The 22901-nt window shown below is 43.8% G+C and overlaps 1 protein-coding gene across 1 annotated transcript in view; it reads right to left on the bottom strand.

The window, feature by feature from the left end:
• CCDC14 (coiled-coil domain containing 14) overlaps positions 1 to 22901 on the bottom strand; it is an 84659-nt gene that overhangs the window by 8522 nt on the left and 53236 nt on the right. The window contains exons 10-12 of the mRNA XM_030210436.1: positions 16896 to 16978; positions 10649 to 10867; positions 417 to 549 (exon numbers count right to left, since the gene is read on the bottom strand). Of these exons, the coding sequence (XP_030066296.1) occupies positions 417 to 549; positions 10649 to 10867; positions 16896 to 16978 (435 nt within the window). The remainder of the gene's footprint in view (positions 1 to 416; positions 550 to 10648; positions 10868 to 16895; positions 16979 to 22901) is intronic.

The raw sequence follows: 22901 nt of genomic DNA, 5'->3' as shown, positions 1-22901 counted from the left end.
AAGAGTACATGGGTAGTTCGGTCTATTGTAGATGACAAGAGATCTCCTCAGTGTAGGTGAGAGAGGAGAATCTCCCCAGTGCAGCTGAAAGGACTGGCTTGCCACATGCTCAGGGGTGCATTGGTTAGTTGGTGGCAGGGTTGCCACGCTAGCAGCTGGATTCAGGGAAGAGGTAGTTCTGGTGGTTTTTGATGGCCGAGCTGCTTCGGGGTGCTTGGTCACGTCTTCTTTACAGAGAAGTTCCACACTGGTAGTTATCAAAGGATATATAAGGTTTGGCTGCATCACCCCCCAAAAAAAAACCAAAAAAAAAAACCAACCAACCAACCAAACTACTACTACTATAGAAACCCTACACAAATCTTGTAGAAATGGCAATACTATTTAGAAGATAACCACAGCAATATTAATTTTACCTTGTTAGCTCACGTAGTCTGTTCACTTCTGCATCTCGCTGCCGTAAAGTGATGCCCATAATCTGGTTTTCCTTTTCAGAGGATTCTACTTTAAACTGCAAGTTCTTTAGTTTTCCCAAAACATCTTCCAATTCTAAAAATGCCAAAAATAGTTTAAAATTTAATATATACACATGGAAGGCACATGATCTTAAAGGCAAATGTCAAAGCAAGTTCTGCATAAATCTGTCTGAAAAATGTTCACGCTGCAGATGGTTGAAAGTGTATGCATAGTGCAACAACATGCATTTGGCAGGGGTGGGGGCTGAAAGGTTAAGTTCCTTGAGAACTGAAGCATCATGCAGATTTTTGCATTTTCAGAAGAACAAGCATTTGTTTTATTTAAAAAAGAAATTACCCATAGAAAGTGTAGGCACAATTATGTGCGCATTTTTTCTTAGGCAATTTGAAATGGAATCATCAGTCACACTAATGGGTGACAATCTGATACAGAACATACTTCAAGAGTTTTAAGAAAAAAAAGCTGAAGGTGAGGTAGTTCTTGTGTTTCCATAGCCATACAGCCTACATTAACTGTTATTAAGTAAGCTGAACTCAAGGAGCAAAGGAAGAATGTATGCGACTACCAATTCCCCTGTCTGCAGGCAACACATTACATATAAGCAACTTAGGGAGTCTTTTACTAAAGATTAGCATAGGTTATCTGCCACAAGACTTATTTCCGTAGGTCCTGCTGCAGTAACATGCACTAATCTTTTCTAATAACACCGTACTCTATGTTTGCAACAGTAAAAATACAGTGATGCACTGTACACTACTGCAGTATTTCCCAAGTCGGTCCTGGAGTACCTCCTTGCAAGTCAGGTTTTCAGGATATACGCAATGAATAATGTATGAGATTGATTTGCATACACTGCCTCCAGTGTAAGCAAATCTCTTTCATGCATATTCACAATGGATATCCTGAAAACCTGACTGGCAAGGAGGTACTCCAGGACCAATTTGGAAAACACTGCACTACTAGATAGCGAAGATACTTACCTGTAGCAGGTATTCGCCGAGGACAGCAGGCTGATTATTCTCACAACTGGGTCGGCGATACACGCTGGCCTGGGAACCAGCATTTCACATAGCAAAATGTTTGCATGAGCATGCTGTGCGTCGAACCGCGCATGCGTCAATTATCTTCCCGCCTGCTGATCAGTCATGCTCCTCAGTTCAATAAAAAGGAAAAGAAAGAGGAGACAACTCCAAGGGGAGGTGGGCGGATTTCTGAGAATAATCATCCTGCTGTCCTCGGAGAATACCTGCTACAGGTAAGTATCTTCGCTTTCTCCGTGGACAAGCAGGCTGTATTATACTCACAACTGGGGTATCCCTAGCATCCAGGCTCACCCAAAACAACAAAGTTTGGTCAACTGGGTCTTCGAACAGCGAGGACATAGCATAGATCCACCTAAAACTATATACAACTAGCTGAGTGCGCAGCCTGGAACAGAACAAAACAGGCCTAGGGGGATGGAGTTGGATTCTAAACCCCAACAGATTCTGCAACACCGAATCTGCCCAAATTGACTGTCACGTCGGGTGTCCTGCTCAATGCAGTAGTGTGATGTGAATGTGTGGACTGAAGACCACATTGCAGCTTTGCAAATTTCTTCAATGGAGGCTAAGTGAGCCACCGATGCAGCCATGGTTCTGACGTTATGAGCCATGACATGGCCCTCCAGAGTCAGCCCAGCCTGGGCATAATTGAAGGAAATGCAGTCTGCTAGCCAATTGGAGTTTGTGCGTTTTCCGATGGCGACTCCCCTCCTGTTGGGATCAAAAGAAAAACTGGGCGGACTGTCTGAAGGGATTCGTCTGCTCCATATAAAAGGCCAATGCTCTCTTGTAGTCCAAGGTGTGCAAGCTGCGTGCGATCCCCTTCACATGCAATGAAAAGATATAGCGATGGAGCAAACGCAGTCCTTCAGTCACGGTCTCAATCAGGTAAACAGTTTACCTGATTGAGACCATGATTGAAGGACTGCGTTTGCTCCATTGCTATATCTTTTCATTGCATGTGAAGGGGATCACACGGTGTTTGCAGTATCCTGTTCCGAGGGAATGGATCCTCAAAAGCTTAGCTGAGATTAGGTGGCAGAGCCGGTGGTGGGAGGCAGGGCTGGTGGTTGGGAGGCGAGGATATTGCTGGGCAGACTTATACGGTCTGTGCCAGAGCCGGTGGTTGGGAGGCAGGGATAGTGCTGGGCAGACTTATACGGTCTGTGCCCTGAAAATGACAGATACAAATCAAGGTAAGGTATACTCAAAAAGTAGTACATATGAGTTTATCTTGTTGGGCAGACTGGATGGACCGTGCAGGTCTTTTTCTGCCGTCATCTACTATGTTACTATGTTATTACTTCTCCAACATTGTATTGTTCTTTCAATACTGCCGCATGTTGTCAGCTGTTTTTTCGACTCCTGACGCAGGTGCTGGGCGCCGAAACACAGACCGTGTCGGGCCTTTTTTTGCATTGTTTCATAAATGTATATGATTAAAGACTTTACTCCCCTTTTTTTGAAGGCCCTTGGTGCTTTTTGTTTTGTAAATACCCTGGGAGCAGACGCTAGATCAAAAGGAAGTACGCTGTACTGAAGGAGGTGCATTCCCAGCTGAAATCGAAGATACTTCCTGTGAGCTGGAAGTATCAGGATGTGTGTGTAAGCATCCTTTAAGTCCAGAGAGCATAGCCAATTGTTTTCCTGAATCATGGGAAGAAGGGTGCCCAGGGAAACCATCCTGAATTTTTCTTGGACTAGGAATTTGTTCAGGGCCCTTAGGTCTAGGATGGGACGCACCCCCCCTGCTCTCTTCTGCACAAGGAAGTACCTGAAATAGAATCCCAGCCCTTCTTCCCCTGGTGGAACGGGTTCAATCGCATGGGCCTTTAGAAGGGCAGAGAGTTCCTCTGGAAGTACCTGCCTGTGCTGGAAGCTGTATGAATAAATTCCCGGAGGGCAATTTGGAGGTTTGGATTCCAGATTGAGGGTGTATCCTAATCAGACTATTTGAAGAATCCATCGGTTGGAGGTTATATGAGAGGCCACCTTTGGTGACAAAACATTAACCTCCCCACAACTGGCAAATCATCCAGAACGGATACTTCTATTGTGGCTATGCTTCCCTGGAGCCAGTCAGAAGCCCATCCCTTGCTTTTGCTGGGGAGCTGGAGGGGCCTTGGGTGCAAGCTGTTGAACGAGCGCGCTGGGGCTGAGCCTGAGTAGGCTGGCGAGACGCCGGAGTGTACCTACGCCTAGAGTAGGAATAGGGAGCACCCCACGACCAACCAAAAAACCTCCTAGTTGAGGAGGATGTAGCAGAAGACGCCTGGCGGGAGAGAGAAGCCTTAGCATCTGTGTGCTTCTTGATCTGGTCGACCAGGACCTCAATCTCCAAAAAGATTATCTCGCCCCCCCCCCCCCCCCCTCTGGGCAAGGAACATCCGCTATCCTCTGCTGGACTGAATGGTCTAGGTCAGAGACACGCAGCCATGAGAGTCTGCGCGCTATACCCTGAGCGGAGATTCTGGATGCTATATCAAAAGTGTCGTATGCGCCCCTGGCCAGGAATTTACGACACGGCTTCTGAAGCCTGACTACCTGGCGAAAAGATTTGGCCTGCTCCGGAGGGAGTGCATCAACTAAACTAGACAGTTGCCTCACCGAATTCCATAAGTAGATGCTCGTGAAGAGCTGGTAAGACTGGATAGTGAGCGAGCATAGTGGCCTGATACATCTTCCTCCCAAAAGAATCCAAGGTTCTAGCTTCTTTGCCTGGGGGCGCCGAGGCATAGTCTCTAGAACTCTTGGCTCTCTTGAGGGCAGAGTCCACCGCCAAGGAGTTATGGGGTAACTGAGACCTCATCAACCCAGGTTCACCGTGGATCCAATACTGGGAATCACGGGACCAAAGGGAACACCCAGTTTCGCATAAGGACTTCCCGGAGTACCTTATGCAAAGGAGCTGTTACTGCCTCCTTAGGTGTAGAGGTGTAGTCCAGGACCTCGATAATCTCAGCCATGGGCTCATCCTCCATATCTACGGGGAATGAAATGGTTCCAGTCATTTCCTGTACAAAAGATGAAAAGGAAAGGCTCTCAGGAGGAGACAGTCTCCTTTCAGGTGGAGGAGAAGGTTCAGAGGGAATCCCAAAGGACTCATTGGAGGAAAAGTACCAGGGATCTTCCTCCAACTCCCATGAGCGCTCCTCCTCAGAGTTGGAAAGCACCTCCTGGTGCCGATACTTCTCGGGTGCTGAATCCCTTGGCGCCCCGGAACTCCCGGCACCATGCGTCAAGGGGGAACGGTGTCGATGCTTCTTAGCCTTCGCTCAATACACCTCACGTCGCCTTGAAGTCGGGTCCGACGATGGACAGTCCCGGGGGGGCCTGTACAGCAGGAGGCCTCGAGGTAGGTGGAGACCCACTCGATGCCTCACTGCTCCCAGCGTGCTGTGGCCTCCCAGCAGTCATGCCTATCTCTACTCCCAACGTCAATGTTGTCAAAAGTGGTGATAGGGAAGAAGCTGGAAACTACAGGCCGGTAAGCCTCACTTCGGTTATTGGAAAAGTAATGGAAGCGATGCTGAAGGAAAGGATAGTGAATTTCCTGGAAGCCAATAAGTTGCAAGATCCAAGACAACATGGTTTTACCAACATGGTTTTACCAAAGGGAAATCGTGCCAAACGAATCTCATTGAATTCTTTGATTGGGTGACAGGAGAATTGAATCAGGGACGAGCTATGGACGTAATCTACTTAGATTTCAGCAAAGCTTTTGACACGGTTCCCCACAGGAGGCTCTTAAATAAACTGGATGGGCTGAAGATAGGACCCGAAGTGGTGAACTGGATTAGGAACTGGTTGACGGACAGACGCCAGAGGGTGGTGGTGAATGGAATTCGCTCGGAGGAGCAAAAGGTGAGTAGTGGAGTGCCTCAAGGATCGGTGCTGGGGCCAATTCTGTTCAATATATTTGAGAGTGACTTTGCCAAAGAGTTAGAAGGTAAAGTTTGCCTATTTGCGGATGATACTAAGATCTGTAACAGAGTGGACACCCCGGAGGGAGTGGAAAACATGAAAAAGGATCTGAGGAAGCTAGAAGAATGGTCTAAGGTTTGGCAATTAAAATTCAATGCGAAGAAATGCAAAGTGATGCACTTAGGGAGTAGAAATCCACGGGAGATGTATGTGTTAGGCAGGGAGAGTCTGATAGGTACGGATGGGGAGAGGGATCTTGGGGTGATAGTATCTGAGGATTTGAAGGCAACGAAACAGTGTGACAAGGCGGTGGCCTTAGCTAGAAAAGGTTGTTAGGCTGTATAGAGAGAGGTGTGACCAGCAGAAGAAAGGGGGTGTTGATGTCCCTGTATAAGTCGTGGTGAGGCCCCACCTGGAAAATTGTGTTCAGTTCTGGAGGCCGTATCTTGTTAAGGATATAAAAAGAATTGAAGCGGTGCAAAGAAAAGCTACGAGAATGGTATGGGATTTGCGTTACAAGACGTATGAGGAGAGACTTGCGGACCTGAACATGTATACTCTGGAGGAAAGGAGAAACAGGGGTGTTATGATACAGACGTTCAAATATTTGAAAGGTATTAATCTGCAAACTAACCTTTTCCGGAGATGCGAAGGCAGTAGAACGAGAGGACATGAAATGAGATTGAAGGGGGGCAGACTCAAGAAAAATGTCAGGAAGTATTTTTTCACGGAGAGAGTAGTGGATGCTTGGAATGCCCTCCCGCGGGAGGTGGTGGAAACGAAAACGGTAACGGAATTCAAACATGCGTGGGATAAACATAAAGGAATCCTGCTCAGAAGGAATGGATCCTAAAGAGCTTAGACGAGATTGGGTGGCAAAGCCGGTGGCGGGAGACGAAGATGGTGCTGGGCAGACTTGTACGGTCTGTGCCAGAGCCGGTGGTGGGAGGCGGGGCTGGTGATTTGGAGGCGGGGATAGTGCTGGGCAGACTTATACGGTCTGTGCCCTGAAAAGGACAGGTACAAATCAAGGTAAGGTATACACAAAAAGTAGCACATGTGAGTTTATCTTGTTGGGCAGACTGGATGGACCGTGCAGGTCTTTTTCTGCTGTCATCTACTATGTTACTATATGTTACTATGTTAATGTGTCCCTCGATGTCGAAGCCGCCGACCTCGGTTCTGATACCGAAGGACAGGACTGAGTCCCAAAACGTTTTTCCCTCTGGGCTTCTCGAGCCAGTCGCGTCCTCTTTTTCATGTGAAGACAGAGGGCACAACGAGTTGGGCTATAGTCAGGCCCAAGGCACTAGATACACCACAAGTGGGTATCGGTGCCTGAGATGGTCCGGTTGCACAGAGTACGTTTGAAGCCACTGGGTGTCTTCAATGATATGGAAGGGAAGACAGCACCGGCTAAATCAAAAGGCTTGTGTCAAGAAAAAAAAAAAAAAAAAAAAGGCCACAAAAATAAGGGAAGACCCAGCCGAGCAGCCTAAAAACAGCCGCACCGAAAAAGAAAGGAACCTTTACTGTGGAAATAAAATAAAAGGAAAAATTACATATATTTTTATTTATTTATTTTTTGAAACAAAGGGAGGCAAAAAGACTTGAAAAAGCCAAAAAATAAAAAAAAATTAAAAACCACTCGAAGGCTCTTTCCCGGACCGAAAGAGGAACAACAGAAACAAACTGTTGCTTCTCGTGCAACGCACTCAGAAGGCTCTAGCAAACTTTTTGCTATGCGAAATGCTGGCTCTCGGGCCGGCGTGGATTGCTGACCCAGTTGTGAGTATAATACAGCCTGTTTGTTCTCAGAGAAAAACCAAGACCATGAAAAAAAAAAAGAAGAAGAAGCTGAGATTAGACATTAGTTTGAAACAATTAAAGCTGTTTTTCAGAAAACTGACATGGCTGCCACATGTTAAAATAACCATTGTGATAAAAATTTGTGCTAGCTACTTAGCACAGGTAGGAACAGGATCCAGGAGGAAGATGAATGAAGACAATGAGGTAAGCACACCGAATGTGGATTGTAGATAGCGTATCTTAATACCACTTGGGGGGGGAACAACAACAACAACAAACTACTGCTATAAGCAGCATTTTGAATATAATGCAGCTCTGGGGCAGAAGCAGAGGGAGGCTGTAACCACCCTAGCCCAACTAGACTACCAGGGATCCCCCAGGGTGAGTCCCCGAAGTGGCTGAGGTATTGAGGACTACTATTTAGCTTTTCTATAGCGCTACAAGGCGTACGCAGCGCTGCACAAACATAGAAGAAAGACAGTCCCTGCTCAAAGAGCTTACAATCTAATAGACAAAAAATAAATAAAATAAGCAAATCAAATCAATTAATGTGAACGGGAAGGAAGAGAGGAGGGTAGGTGGAAGCGAGTGGTTACGAGTCAAAAGCAATGTTAAAGAGGTGGGCTCTCAGTCTAGATTTAAAGGTGGCCAAAGATGGGGCAAGACATAGGGGCTCAGGAAGTTTATTCCAGGCGTAGGGTGCAGCGAGACAGAAGGTGCAAAGTCTGGAGTTGGCAGTAGTGGAGAAGGGAACAGATAAGAAGGATTTATCCATGGAAGGGGTGTAGGGAAGGACGAGTGTCGAGAGATACTGGGGAGCAGCAGAGTGAGTATATTTATAGGTTAGTAGAAGAAGTTTGAACAGGATTCGAAAACGGATAGGGAGCCAGTGAAGGGTCTTGAGGAGAGGGGTAGTATGAGTAAAGCGACCCTGGCGGAAGACGAGACGAGCAGCAGAGTTTTGAACCGACTGGAGAGGGGAGAGGTGACTAAGTGGGAGACCAGCAAGAAGCAGATTGCAGTAGTCTAAACGAGAGGTGACAAGGGTGTGGATGAGGGTTTTGGTAGAGTGCTCGGACAGAAAGGGGCGGATTTTACGGATGTTGTAAAGAAAGAAACGACAGGTCTTGGCAATCTGCTGGATATGAGCAGAGAAGGAGAGAGAAGAGTCAAAGATGACCCCAAGGTTTCGAGCTGAGGAGACAGGGATAAGAGAGCCATCAACAGAAATAGAAAACGGGGGGAAATGAGAAGCTCGGTTTTGGTCATATTTAATTTCAGGTGGCGTTGAGACATCCAGACAGCAATGTCAGACAAGCACGCTGAAACTTTGGTTTGGATGCAAGGTGAGATATCAGGGGTAGAAAGGTAGATTTGCGAGTCATCAGCATAGAGATGGTAGGAAAAGCCATGGGATGAGATTAATGAACCAAGGGAAGAAGTGTAGATAGAAAAGAGGAGGGGACCAAGAACAGAACCCTGTGGTACGCCGACAGGCAGAGGGATAGAAGTAGAAGAGGATCCACCAGAGTGAACACTAAAGGTGCGGAGGGAGAGGTAGGAAGAGAACCAGGAAAGGACAGAGCCCTGGAATCCAAGTGAGGACAGGGTATCAAGAAGTATGCTGTGATCGACAGTGTCAAAAGCAGCGGATGTAAATCATGAGGAAGGGGTCTTGTGTTGGGTCTGGTCACTGTTTGGGGAGGGTGAGTTGATTTGGAGGTACATAACATACTGAGATATGTGCAGAGGCATGGAATGCAGGCCTGTGTAGCAAGTGTCTGCCCTGTGCACTAAATGCAAGGCATACCCCCTACAGTTACTGCTCAGATTTTGCACTTAAAAGTTCATTAAGCGTATGTAAACCCCCCCCTCCCCCCAAAAAACTGCACATTAGTAAACCCGCCCCTAAATGCAGAAAAATGAAAGAGAAATACCAAGTTGTTAAACACAGTCTGAAGACTAAAAATTATAGTGAAGACTGACAACAAAGTACGTTGGGTTTCCAACAAAAGTTTATTCAGACAAAAGGTGACAGAAGATAAGAAAATGGGATATGGCTCACTTAGTGCAAAGAATATTGGCCTCCAATGGCAAAAGGAAGCAAATAGCAAAATTCGGGAGGAAAATCAGGAAAAACATATTTTGAATTGCAGTAATTGGTTTATGCTGCCAGGTAAAGTTTCACAAAAAGGACCCTCTAGAGCATTTAGTTCAAGCATGTATACTCCTCTTCCTCCTCATCATTTCTATAGCGCTACTAGATGTACGCAGCGCTGTACACCTGAACATGAAGAGACAGTCCCTGCTTGACAGAGCTTACAACCTAATTAGGACAGACAAACAAGAGATAAGGGAATATTAAAGTGAGGATGATGAAATAAGGGTTCTGAACAAGTGAATAAGGGTCAGGAGTTAAAAGCAGCATCAAAAGTATAGCGTCTGTTTCCCCCAAAGTCATATATGACTAACTTAATTTCGATAAAAATGTCACTTGCTTCCTTTTGCCACCGTAGGGCAGAATATAGAAGTGGACAAGAAACAGAATAATGTTGAAGGAGGACAAAAAACAAAGAAGGGCAAAACTATGAATACATTCACAGATAAAAGACCAAAAGTTTGGAGGAAGAATAAAATTTGACTGCCAGTAGATGAAGACTGTATGCTGCAAAACATAGGAGTACCATAGCTGACAAAAACTAAAATTGCAGAGTTCTACAGGTGTTGAGGTGGATAGAGAAAACACAGGGAGAACAGCTGAACAGTGGTTTTCAACTCGGTCCTCAACTACTAACCACTCTGGTTTTCAGAATATCTACAATGAATATGCAGGAGACACATGCATATGGTAGAGGCAATACAAGCTGATCTCTTTTATATGAACATAAGCACCGCCATACTGGGAAAAGACCAAGGGCCCATCAAGCCCAGTATCCTGTCTCCGACAGTGGCCAATCCAGGCTTCAAGAACCTGGCAAAAACCCAAAAGCAAAACAAAAGTTTAAATTAATAATGTTCAATGGACTTTTCCTTCAGGAATCTGTCCAAACCCCCTTTAAACTCAGCAATTGAGTTCCAGAGTCTAACTACGCACTGAGTAAAGAAAAACTTTCTCCTATTTGTTTTAAATCTACCACATTCTAGCTTCATCTTATGTCCCCTGGTTCTATTATTGTTAGAAAGTGTAAACAAACGCTTCACATCTGTCTGCTCCATTCCATCATTATTTTGTAGACTTCTATCATATCACCCCTCAATGGGTACCTTGAAAACCAGGCTTGCCAATTGGTCCTTGTATACCAGGTTGGAAATCGCTGTGCTAGGAGATTCAGAATTCCACCTCTATTACTAAAATACCAGGCCAAATAAATACAACCTAGATTCAGAACACTCACCTATTTTAACTTTTGTAGCATCTATGTCACTTTGTTGCTTATTGTGAAGCAGCTCTTGTTCCTTTTCCTGGATGATATTTGCCAACTTTTTGTTTTCTTCTTTTTGCTCATTTATCACTTTAAGGAGCTCTTCATTCTTGTTCTGCAGTAATTCAAGGCTCGTTTGAGATTCATTCAATTGGCTCTGTAATGTCATGTTCATGGACTGAAGAGAAATCACTATCATGACAAACAAAAAATTGTGTAAAATAATGATGAACCCCAATGTTCAAGTTATGCATGACTAGGAAAACGAATGTGCTCTAAAACAAATTGAAATTGAACTCCTGAAAGCCCAATTGAAGTTTTAAGCATATGTTGATCATGTTTTCAATCACACTAGCTCTGGACATACACTAAATAAATAATGTTAGTTTATAATAATTGCATATTATAATGTCCACTTATAATGATACCTCTTCTGACTTTACAGCTCCCTTATAAGCGTCAGAAATGTTTCTACTATATAATCTCCAGGCAAAGCTGTTACAAGTGTGCGCACTGCATATACACAGGTCATTTGTACCTACCTTAGTATCATTAGTTTCTGAAAGAGCACCAAGGTATCAGTATAAAACTAAAGTTCCTCAACTGGGTACTGAGAACCACTTGTCCAGTCTTACTGAGATATCTGAATACAATGGAAGCAGTGGCTCCTCCAGACTAGAGTTGCACAGGGACAGAAATGCAACCCATCACCGCCAGAATCTAACCTGTCCCCGTCTGTCCCCATGGGGAATCTAGCCCGTTCCCGCCCGTCCCCATGGGGAATCTAGCACGTTCCCGCCTCAAGTAATCTCCTCCATCCCAGCTCCAGGCCCACTAAGCCCTTGCTGTGCCGCAGTCACCTTGACCCCCCCCCCCAAGAAAGCCAGATTCTATAAGCAGTAAAAATACTAGTAAAAGTAACAAATCATTCTCTTCCATATTCTAAGACAGCAGATGTACAGATAAGCACAGGACCCAAAGCATTCCAAATTCCAAAACTACTCTTAAGTCAGAAACAACACAGTTTATACCTAACTGTTCAACTACCATTAGGATTCACCACGTGCATGAAAGGACTGGATAAATGAATTAAAATAAAGTTTAACGCAAATGCCCTTAATATGCAATACTTGGCAGCAATAATGAAACAGTGATGGAATATTCACATAGCAAGCAGCCCAAGACAACAGATTTATTTTCTACTGAACATAATTTTGTATGAACTTGGCGGCTAATAGTGTGCTGAACTGGACAATGCTGCCACATTTAGACTAATGCTGAACAAGATTTCGGCAAAAGCCCTTCCCTAAATATTCAATACATTTCCGTGAAAAAGTAGTAATAAAAAAGTGCATTTTTATAATATAACACCACAATTCACAAAAAAGGAGCAAGTTCCCATATACATAAGTATTGCCATACTGGGAAAGACCAAAGGTCCATCGAGCCCAGCATCCTGTTTCCAACCATGGCCAATCCAGGTCACAGATACCCGGCAAGATCCCAAAAATGTACAAAACATTTTATACTGCTTATCCCAGAAATAGTGGATTTTCCCCAAGTCCATTTAATAACGGTCTATGGACTTTTCCTTTAGGAAGCCGTCCAAACCTTTTTTAAACTCCGCTAAGCTACCCGCCTTTACCACATTCTCTGGCAACAAATTCCAGAGTTTAATTACACGTTGAGTGAAGGAAAAGTTTCTCCGATTCGTTTTAAATTTACTACATTGTAGCTTCATCACATGCCCCCTAGTCCTAGTATTTTTGGAAAGTGTGAACAGACGTTTCACATCTACCCGTTCAACTCCACTCTTTTTCTTTCGATGAAAGGCACAGGAAAACAAATTTAAATGCTCCCAGGTTTCAACTTAGTTCATGTTTAATGAGGGATATAAATGTCATAAAATAAGTAAATCGCTAGACAGAAACTTTGAATGTTGAGCACCTGATTCACATAAAATGCTTTCTGTTTTAGTGGCCCTTTACCAGGAGAAAAAAAAAAATCTCTGTACGAATATAACAGTGCTAGGATGTCCCTATAACAACCCCTCCAAATGACAGACTGATTACAATTTATAACAAATTACTACTCTATCTATGAAAAATTTCCATCATTATGCCTCTGTGTACATCCCTATGCTGAATAAGCTGGCATGTTTGAAAAATAAGGGAGATTAAATAAAAATGCCACCAACAATAAAGAATGACAATGTGGATACAGTAGCTCATAGGTTTGCTCACTTTGAGTTATGGTGATGACAGCGGTGCGAGGAAGGGGAAACAGACTCGCCCTTTTTACCATCCCGATTCCCAACTCATCCATCCACCTCCCCTCTGATCCTGGGTGCCCTTCCAATACATAGCTTGAGACACCCTGGTGGCTTCTTCGGGGTAGGAAAGATCACCACTCTTTCCTGCCCTCTGCCGCAGCGCTGATCCTCTCTGTTCTTTTAAAATGGCTGCCAAGACTTCCAGCGGCAGCCTTGCAAGACTTTTGTGGAAGTCTCAGCAGCCATTTTAAAAGAGGAGAGGAGAGGATCAGCGCAGCAGCAGAGAGCAAGAAAGAGGGGGGGGGATGTTTCCTGCCCTGAAGAAGCCACTAGACCACCAGGGTACCTCGAGGTATGTGCCGGGAGCCACTTCTGCGGGGATCTCTCAGGACCTGGGTCCATCCCCATGGGATTCCCACAGACCCGGGTCCATACCTACCGATCTCTACTCCAGACCAGCTCCGGAGGCCTCCCATCTGTCATTTTCTGCTGCCGCATGGGCAGAAAGTGGAGTTGCTTACCTGTAATGGACATTCTCTGTGGACAAATGATCTTTCAGCCACACAAATGGGTGATGCCATGGCGTCGCAGCTGACCCGGTAGTCCCAAGCTGAGAAGACTCTAGAAAAGTCTTCTGCCCGCGTGCGGGGAATTCCCACCATATTGTATCGATTGGCACCACAGATGTCTGTTACCTAATGCCTTCGGAGGTGGAGGTGAGTTGAAGTTTCAAAAGCCGGAGGCCAGGACTGCTTGTCCAAAAGAAGAATCTTGTGATGTCTCCACATCAATACAATAACATTTGGTAAAAGTAGCCAGAGTCATCCACCTAACAACTCAAAAAACATCTTGTGGGGGTGGCTCGCTGTAAATGAGCTTTCGTTGCTGCCACTGCTCTGAGCCTGTACGCTGTAATGCATGGAATGGTCAATGACTGATGAGGCTGCGATGTCTCATAACAAAAGTGAATGCAGTCTACAATTCAATTAGATAACATACATTTTATGACCGGCTACGGAGAAGAGAATGGTCTAAGAAATGAACAATTGAGAAGGTCTATTAGGCAAAGATATACGCTGTAAGTAACCAGTCAATAGTCTAATACAGTTCATGGAATGAAATTGTCTGTCCCATCAACTATGATGAGGCAGTGGATAAAAACTTGGTAAAGTGATGACTTCATTTAAATAAATCAGAAACCACCTCTGACGGAATTTGGGGTGCATCCTCAGCACTACTATCATGCAAACTTTAAGTATAAGGAGGATAATGTACTAAGGCTTGCAATTCTCCAATATGCTGTGCTGATGTGAGAGCCACTAAAAAACACCATCTTCCACGAGAGATATTTTAAAAGATGTTGAAGCCAGTAGCTTAAAAGGCTGTTGCATTAGTACTTTAAGAACCAGATTCAGGTCCCATGCTTGTGTAGGGGAACAGAAAGGAGGATTCAGTCGAAGCAACCCTTGAAGAAACCGTTTCACTATCAGATGTTTGAACAGAGTGATATCATTAACAGGGTCATGAAAGACTGACAAGACTGCAGCATGAACCCTCACTGAGGCATATGTAAAACCTGCCTGGTGAAGATGGAGAAAGTAATCCAAGAGATGAGTGAGCAGGATACGGGATCAATATGCTTTGTAAGACACCACTGCTGAAACTGACGCCACTTTGAGCCATAAGATTTCTGAGTAGAGGCTTTCCTGGATGTCCTCAAGATGTTTAGGACTCCTGGAGAAAAAAACGTCTAGCTTTTGCTTAAGGACTAAATTAGCCAGGCTGCCAGATTGAGGGATCTCAAATTTTGGATGAAGAACCCGGCCTGAACTCTGGCTGAGAACACTGGAGTGCTGGGGTAATAAAAATCGGTGGCTGTGCCGCCATGTTGCGTAACACTGGAAACCACGGTTGATGTGGCCAGTGAGGGATGATCAAAATCATCTGTGCGTTCTCTTGTTTTGCTTTTTGCAGAGTTAGCAGTATTAGTGGAATCAGTGGAAAGAGATAAAGAAGAGTTTGCCAAGAAATGTGGAATGCATCCTCTGCTTCTCTGTTTGGTGATGGATACCTTGAGCAAAATCTGTTGCATTTGTTGTTCAGTGGGGATGCAAAGAGGTCTATCAGCAGAGTGCCCCACCGCTGGAACAGAGAAAGAATAACTGTGGTCTTTCAATGACCATTCGTGAGACTGAAGATGTCTGCTATGACATTTTGTTTGCCCAGAAGGTATGTGACAATGAAAGATGATCTGTGAAGGAGAACGAGATTCCAGAGTTGCAGGGCTTCCTTGCACAGGGACTGAGGGCCTGATTGTGACGGAATAGATATGGATGGGCTAGAGAGTAGATTTTAAGGGGCTTCAACGTTAGCTTCAGAACTTTTTAGTACAAGAACAGTGCTGGGCAGACTTCTACGGTTTGTACCCTGAAAATGACCAGCACAAATCACACTCGGGTATACATATAAAGTTTTGCATATCATGTAAAATGAGTTTATCTTGTTGATGCACCAAGCACATTACTGCTTTTGTTTCTGTCCAGCCTTGCAGTTTAGGGTATCAATGCACAGAGAAAATGAAGAGAAGTACACAAGTCCCTTTGTCAATACCTATTCTATTGAGCTGGAGTGGGCAACCTTGGTCCTTGACAACCACAACCCAGTTGAGTTTTCAAGATTTCCCCCAATGAATATGCATGAAACCATTTGCAAGCCTCTGTTGTATGCAAACAGATCTAATGCATATTAATTGAGGAAATCTTGAAAACCCAACTGGATTGCAGCCTTCAAGGACTGAGGTTGCCCGCCCATGCTATAGAGAGTCCCTCTCTTGCCACAGATTACCATTTCCCATAACTTACATTTCTGCAAGGTCAGATGGATGCAAAGATAAGAAATGGAGATGTTGTTAAAATGAAATATTTAGCTGTTTACAAAATGCTTGTATTGTGTGCACAACTGCTGATCTGTGTTTTTAAGTATTGCTTAAAATATATTATTTGGGTTATAATTGTACTTTGTATACCAGTGTCTGTATAGAATCTCTCTCGCAAATTAAATTTAACCTTGATCATCACAGAAATATTGTTGGAAGCCAAACAAACAAAAAAACCCACAAAAACCCCCCAAGTCTCACACATACCGTGTTTCCCCGAAAATAAGACATCCCCTGAAAATAAGACCTAGTAGAGGTTTTGCTGAATTGCTAAATATAAGGCCTCCCCCGAAAGTATGACCTAGCAAAGTTTTTGTTTGGAAGCATGCCCGCCCAGGGCCGGTCTTAAGCCAAGGCGACCGAGGCGGCCGCATAGGGCCTCACGCTTAAGGGGGCCCCGTGCGGCGCGCCTCAGTCAGCCTCTTTCGTCCCGATTTCCGGCACTCTGGCGGTATTTAAATTTACCTCCGTTGCAGGCAGCGTCAGTGAAAACGCTGTCTGACGTCCCACCAGCCTTCCCTTTGCTCGTTCGTTCCCTGTGTCCCGCCCCCAAGGAAATGACGTCAGAAGAAGGGGGGGCACTGAGGGAACGAACGAGCGAAGGGAAGGCTGGTGGGACATCAGACAGCATTTTCACTGACGCTGCCAAGCTGCCTGCAACGGAGGTATCCGTTCAAAAGGCAGTCATTAGCAAACGGAAAACCTGATCATGCCAACAGGAGGTGAAACGAAACAGGCTAGACAGCTGTCTCCCAGGGTGATTTTTTTTGCCTTACTGTGAAACAGAGCTGCTGGCAGGTTGGTCTCATCTCCATCCCATCCCCTTTTCACCTTAACATACTACAGTATATAATAAATGTTCATTTTTTTTTGTTCAACAATAAATGTGAATTCTTCTTCATGAAAAAATAAGACATCCCCTGAAAATAAGACCTAACGCATCTTTGGGAGCAAAAATTAATATAAGACACTGTCTTATTTTCGTTGAAACAGGGTAGTACTTCATTACTTACTTTCAAAGTTGTAAGCATCTGATTTGGATTCCTTTTCAGCTCTCTCTCTCTCTCGCAGCTGCTGGTTCAATATTCTCAACCGCCTTAATGTGAATAATGAAAACGCATGAATACAAAATGCATAGTAGTAATATATATATATATATATATATATATATATATTTATTTATTTATTTATTTATTGTGTACAGCACTGAAAAGTGGTGTTAAGTATTCAGATACAATATTTTATTTATTTGGATTTTCCTCATACCTTTTTCAGTAGTAGCTACCAAATAGTAGCTCAAGGTGAGTTACATTCCGGTACATTTGGGTATTTCTCTGTTCTTGGAAGGCTCACAATCTAATTTTATTCCTGAGGTAATAGAGGGTTAAGTGACTTGCCCAAGATTACAAGAAGCAGCAGTGGGATTTGAACCAGCCACCTCTGGATGTCAAGACCGGAGCTCTAATCACTAGGCTACTCCTCCACTCCATGATCCCATAAAGCTTACAATCTAATTACCTGAAGCAATAGAACATATAGAGGCATATTTTCAAAGCACTTAGCCTTCCAAAGTTCCATAGAAACCTATGGAACTTTGGAAGGCTAAGTGCTTTGAAAATATGCCTCAAAGTGTATTGCACAATGTCACAAGTACTGTTAGTGGCAGAAGTGGGAAATGAATCCTTGCTTCCCTGGTTCTCAACCCATCGCTCTAACCTAGTGGCTCTCAAACTTTCTTCTGTTATGATACATTTGAAAAATAATGCTCAAGTGCATGACACACTGAACATTATAATTTATGGCTAAAACAAAAAAAAAAAAAAAAACTTAAAAATGATACCAGGGAAATATAAAATATTCTTAATAAAACTTGTGTAAGCTGTTATTGAAATTAAGGTTCTTAATTTTTCCCTCTCTCATTTTCTTAATTTTCATTTACTTCAACAGTGAGAAATCTGGGACTGATATGCTGTAAGCAGTTTTTGAGACAAGGTTGAACGGTAGACCAGTTCATACTAAACATATTGTAAACATTATGAAATGCTTCACCAATTGAGGAGTCTACACAGAGCAAAGAACCAAGATGTTTTTCTTTACAGCTTGCCGCACAAAATATATACATTCAGATCATGGTGCCATCTTAGAAACAGCAACACAAAGGAGGAAGTGACATCACTGCATATTATGGCAGCCTAGCTCTTTCGGTCCCGCTTCAGACACACAACTAATTGCTCTATCCACCACCTCCATTGGCACTTTTTCTCATAATAAAGGCAAGCATCGGTCTGTGGAACCTTTAAGATTATGACTAAATCCTCTTATTTTTTTTTCTATGAAGAGGTGGATCATCCGCCAGGACAAGCTGGAGGTAAGGCCTTAGGGCGCCATGTGTCACTGGAGCAGCTTTCCCCTTCTAAGACTCTGTATTACTCCTAGCAGAATCCCGGTTGCCTCCCTCAAAAAAGGGTATTTCTAGTGAGCTGCGAAAGTTCCTATCTGGGATACAAGCAGACATTAAAAACCTCTAGAGGAGATTTTAGACCGCATAGTTACGTTAAGCTCTGACCTCCCAGAGGTCAGAGGGGGGGCAGGATGGAAGATATTGAGCTGAAATTAGACGAGCATGCAGAATTGATTTCGACTCGTACCTTCAGCATCCAAGAGTTGGGTAAGCAGTATGTGGATTTGTCCTGCAAGTTGGACAATTTGGAAAATAGGGGCTGCTAGAAAAATCTCCGATTTCGAGGTGTGCCAGAGGGTGGACAAACCGAGGATGTTCCGGCCATAATTTGAGCCCTGTGTGCCACTCTGCTGGGGTCTGAACTAGGCTCGGCTCCAACTCAATGGAAAGAGTTCATCGATCCTTGGGTCAACGTGCTGACAACAGGCCACGAGACATAGTTGCTTGGTTTGTTAGGTTCGCTGATATAGAACTAATACTTACTCGTGCCCAGCAGACGCCCAACATGGAGTACAATGCTTCTAGGGTTGTTGTGTTTATTTATGGTTCATTTCTATCCCACATTTTCCCACAAATGCAGGCACGTGGCTTACATGAATTATAAAAGAAGAGAAGTACAATACGTGAATTTTACAGAAGAATAAGGATACAACACTAACAACAAGGGCAAACATAATTGGGTACAATCTCTGGCGGATGCCTGGAAGCTTCTTCATGCAGTGGGTCTGGCCATCTCAGCTGCTCACCCAAATACGTTGGCTCCAGCAACAAATGCCAAATTTCAGCGATGGCAGAGGGTTCCTACATCTTCTAAGAAGAACGTGGAGAAAGTTGCAGCAACGGCTGCGAAAACATGACTTGGACATTCTCTGCACACTTTGCTGTTTATTTCCTTAACATGACTGAGTAATTGGAGTTATTTTTCCTGCGTTAACGGGAAGGGAGAAACTTGACTTGCTGGCTATGTGCTGTATGTACTGTGTATAGCGAGGGTGAACTTCCACAAATGGAATTTGCTTGAGTTACAGTGGATTCGGGGGTGAATGGCTGGAAAGTGAAGAAGGGGGGGTGAGCTTTAGACTTTGAATAAATGTGTTATGTGGGGGAGTGGTTTTAAGGGTCGATCTCTAATACTGGTAGTGCGAGTGTGATGCAGTACGTAAGGGGATGCATAATGAGATAATAGGCATGGGGGGAGGGATTAGTAGTATGAGCTTGTGTATGGACAACTAGTAGAGCTTCCATCTTCTGATGACGTAAATTACTGAGATGCTCCGCTATACGATTCTTAATCATGCGCTTGGTTTGGTCAATATACCATTTCGCATAAGGGCAATGGATCCTATAAACCACCTGTGAAGACTCACAGTTAGTGTTACCCCGTAATACAAAATGACGTCCAGTGACAGGATGTTTAATGGTAGAAGTCATCCGGGCATACTGACAATATACACACTTGTGGCATCTATCATGGCCAGTTGTGTTACCAGGGAGCATGTGATTACTCTTATAGTTCAGTAACTCTCCTAGGTTTCGTGCTCTAGTGTACAGATGATGTATTTTTTATTTGGACCGGTGATACATCATTGCTGCAAGTGTTTTTTGAACATCTCAATTCTTGTGACCCAAATATCTCCTTTGACATTCAAATGGACCCCAGCCGAATTAATTTTTTGGACATTCAGATTGAAGTACATCATGGACGCTTGAAGACCCAAATGTATCGCAAACCGACAGACACCAATACCATTTTGCATTATAATAGTTTTCATGCTAGGTCTCAGAAAGAAGGTATACTGAGGCGGCAGTTCCTCAGACTTAAAAGACTTTGTCATTCTACCGAGAGGTTTAATAAGCATGCTTCAGATTTATATTACAGATTTAGACAGAGGGGTTACCCTAAGAATACGATCAAGAAGGCCTGAAAGAGGGCGCGGAATGTTCACCGATAGTGGTTCTTAAAACCAATAGAGACCACGGTTAGGCAACAGGAGAGAATGGTCTGTGTGTTGCCATTTTTATCACAAGCTAAGCACATCAAGAGTATTATCTGCAAACATTGGCCGCTTCTACAATTACACAATGTGCCATCTTATGTGTGCTTTGCTTACACTAGAGCATGGAACCTAGGAGAGCTACTGAAATATAAGAGTAATTGCATGCTCCCTGGTAACGCAGCTAGCCATGATAGATGCCACAAGTATATTGTCAGTATGCCTGGATGACTTGTACCATTAAACATCCTGTCACTGGACGTGATTTTGTATTACGAGGTAACACTAACTGTAAGTCTTCACAGGTGGTATATGGGATCCGTTGCCCTTGTGCGACATGGTATATTGGCCAAACCAAGCGCATGATTAAGAATCGTATAGCATCTCAGTAATTTACGTCATCAGAAGATGGAAGCTCCACTGGTTGCCCATCGGACACAAATGCAAAATGTGGAGAAGGACCTTTGATTTGTTGTCCTATTTCAGATCATCTCAACAATGGGTGATGATGTAACATCCACTCTGATACATAAAGAGCAACAATTTATCAGTAGCATATGATTATTCCTGCTGGTTTAAACAAGGAGATCGACTGGTGGTCCATGTCACACCTTCTGTAGGATTTAAAAGAAAGGGGAGGGGTGGGTTGCGAGCATCTGCGCATGCACCGGCGTTCCTCTTGCCGGTTGAGAGGTTAGTTCCTATCGCAGGTCTGTTAAAGATAATCTTTGTACATATGTTATCTTATAAGAAATACTGATGAGAAGATTAAGTGTGATTCTCTTATGAATCATGATTATGATATTCATCTGGATTTATTTTCAGATTTATGTTCCCCTGACAACGCAAACATGCGAAACATGCCAGCATGTCTGGAGCTAAGTAATTGCAAGGGAATAATGGTTTTAGGCGCTTTTTTCACTACACTTATGTTCACGGATTTCACCAGGCAGCCACCGAACGCTATGATACCTGCAGCCATCTCCTTACAAGATAAGTGATTGCTTTATGATAACTTATGCTGTAACTCTCGACGTTTGAGAGTTCATCTAAGAATACCACTTAAGTAAGACTTTATAAGGCAGGGTAGGAGGTTTTTGGTGCGATGATGGCTGGATGAGCTTCACATATGTTAGAACTGCTAGTCAGTTCGAGTGGCGGCCTGGATACTGAGCACTATTTGCAAATTAAAATATATATATTTAAAAGTAAGGAAGTATTTGGGTTTCTGGATTAAATTACTGGAATCTATTGAGAAATCGAACAGTTATATATACCCCAGAGCATCTGATATAGTGATTAAATTTTAACTGCCAGACCCTCGACCATTCTTCTAACTTTTGGAGATCCCTTCTCATTGTTTTTACTCCCTCCAGGGTATCCACTCTATTGTCTATCTTCGTGTCATCTGCAAAAAGGCAAACCTTTCCTTCCAACCCTTCAGCAATATCTCTCACAAATATATTAAACAGAATAGGTCCCAGCACTGACCCCGAGGAACTCCACTGCTCACCTTCCTTTCCTCCGAGCGGATTCCATTTACCACCACCCTCTGCCACCTGTCGGTCAACCAGTTTCCTATCCAGTTCACCACTTTTGGTCCCTAAGTTCAGTCCTTTCAGCTTATTCACGAGCCTTCTGGTGGGGACTGTATCAAAGGCTTTGCTGAAATCCAAGTAGATTACATCTAGCGCACGTCCTTCATCCATTTCTTTGGTCACCCAGTCAAAGTCGTCAATGAGATTTGTTTGGCAGGATTTTCCTTTGGTAAAGCCATGTTGCCTTGCATCCTGTAACCCTTTGACTTCTAGGAAGTTAACTCTCCTTTCTTTCAGCAGTGACTCCATTATTAGGGAGGAAGTCAAAGCCAAGCGATGGACCTTAAATACTCACTTGCTGCAGGAAGCTGAGGTGGTAGGAGGCTACAGAACTTTATTAAAAGAATACTTGGGAAAATAACAGACTCAGACTCCCTTTGAGCATAGTCTGGTATGCTATGTAGGCAGTATCTCGGGGGAACTTCTTACAATTGACTAGTAGACGCGACCATCTCCAAAGGGCACAGCTCGCAATCTGTTTGGATAAAATTCAACGTCTGGAATCTAGTCATAAAGACAAGGGCTCACCTGAAATACTGCAGGAATTGCGGGCCCTTAGGCTTCAATTAGATGCCATCTATTCTGAGCAATTAATTCTGTAGCAAGAGCAGCACAAATTGCGTTCTTATGAATTTATTAACAAAGCGGGTCGTATACTTGCCATTAGACTGCATAGACAAAAGGTTGATCACACAATTGAACGTATCCGAGATAGCAAAGGCAAGACACTGAATACATCCTCTCAGATACGTCTACGTTTCCAAACATTCTATCAATCCCTATACTCACAAGAGATTTGTCCCAGCCAAGAGGCCATTTCAGAGCACTTAACATCCTGCAACCTACCTTCACTTATCCCTGCACAACAAGCCAATATGGACAGGCCAGTCACTTCACTAGAGATTCAATAGGTTATTAGAGGACTCACCTCTCAGAAATCACCTGGTCTAGACTGCTTTCCTTATG

Source organism: Microcaecilia unicolor, chromosome 7, assembly GCF_901765095.1.
Source record: "Microcaecilia unicolor chromosome 7, aMicUni1.1, whole genome shotgun sequence".
In the NCBI taxonomy this organism is placed as follows: domain Eukaryota; kingdom Metazoa; phylum Chordata; class Amphibia; order Gymnophiona; family Siphonopidae; genus Microcaecilia; species Microcaecilia unicolor.
Note: the sequence above shows the minus strand (reverse complement) of the source record. Positions and strands in the feature narration are given on the sequence as shown.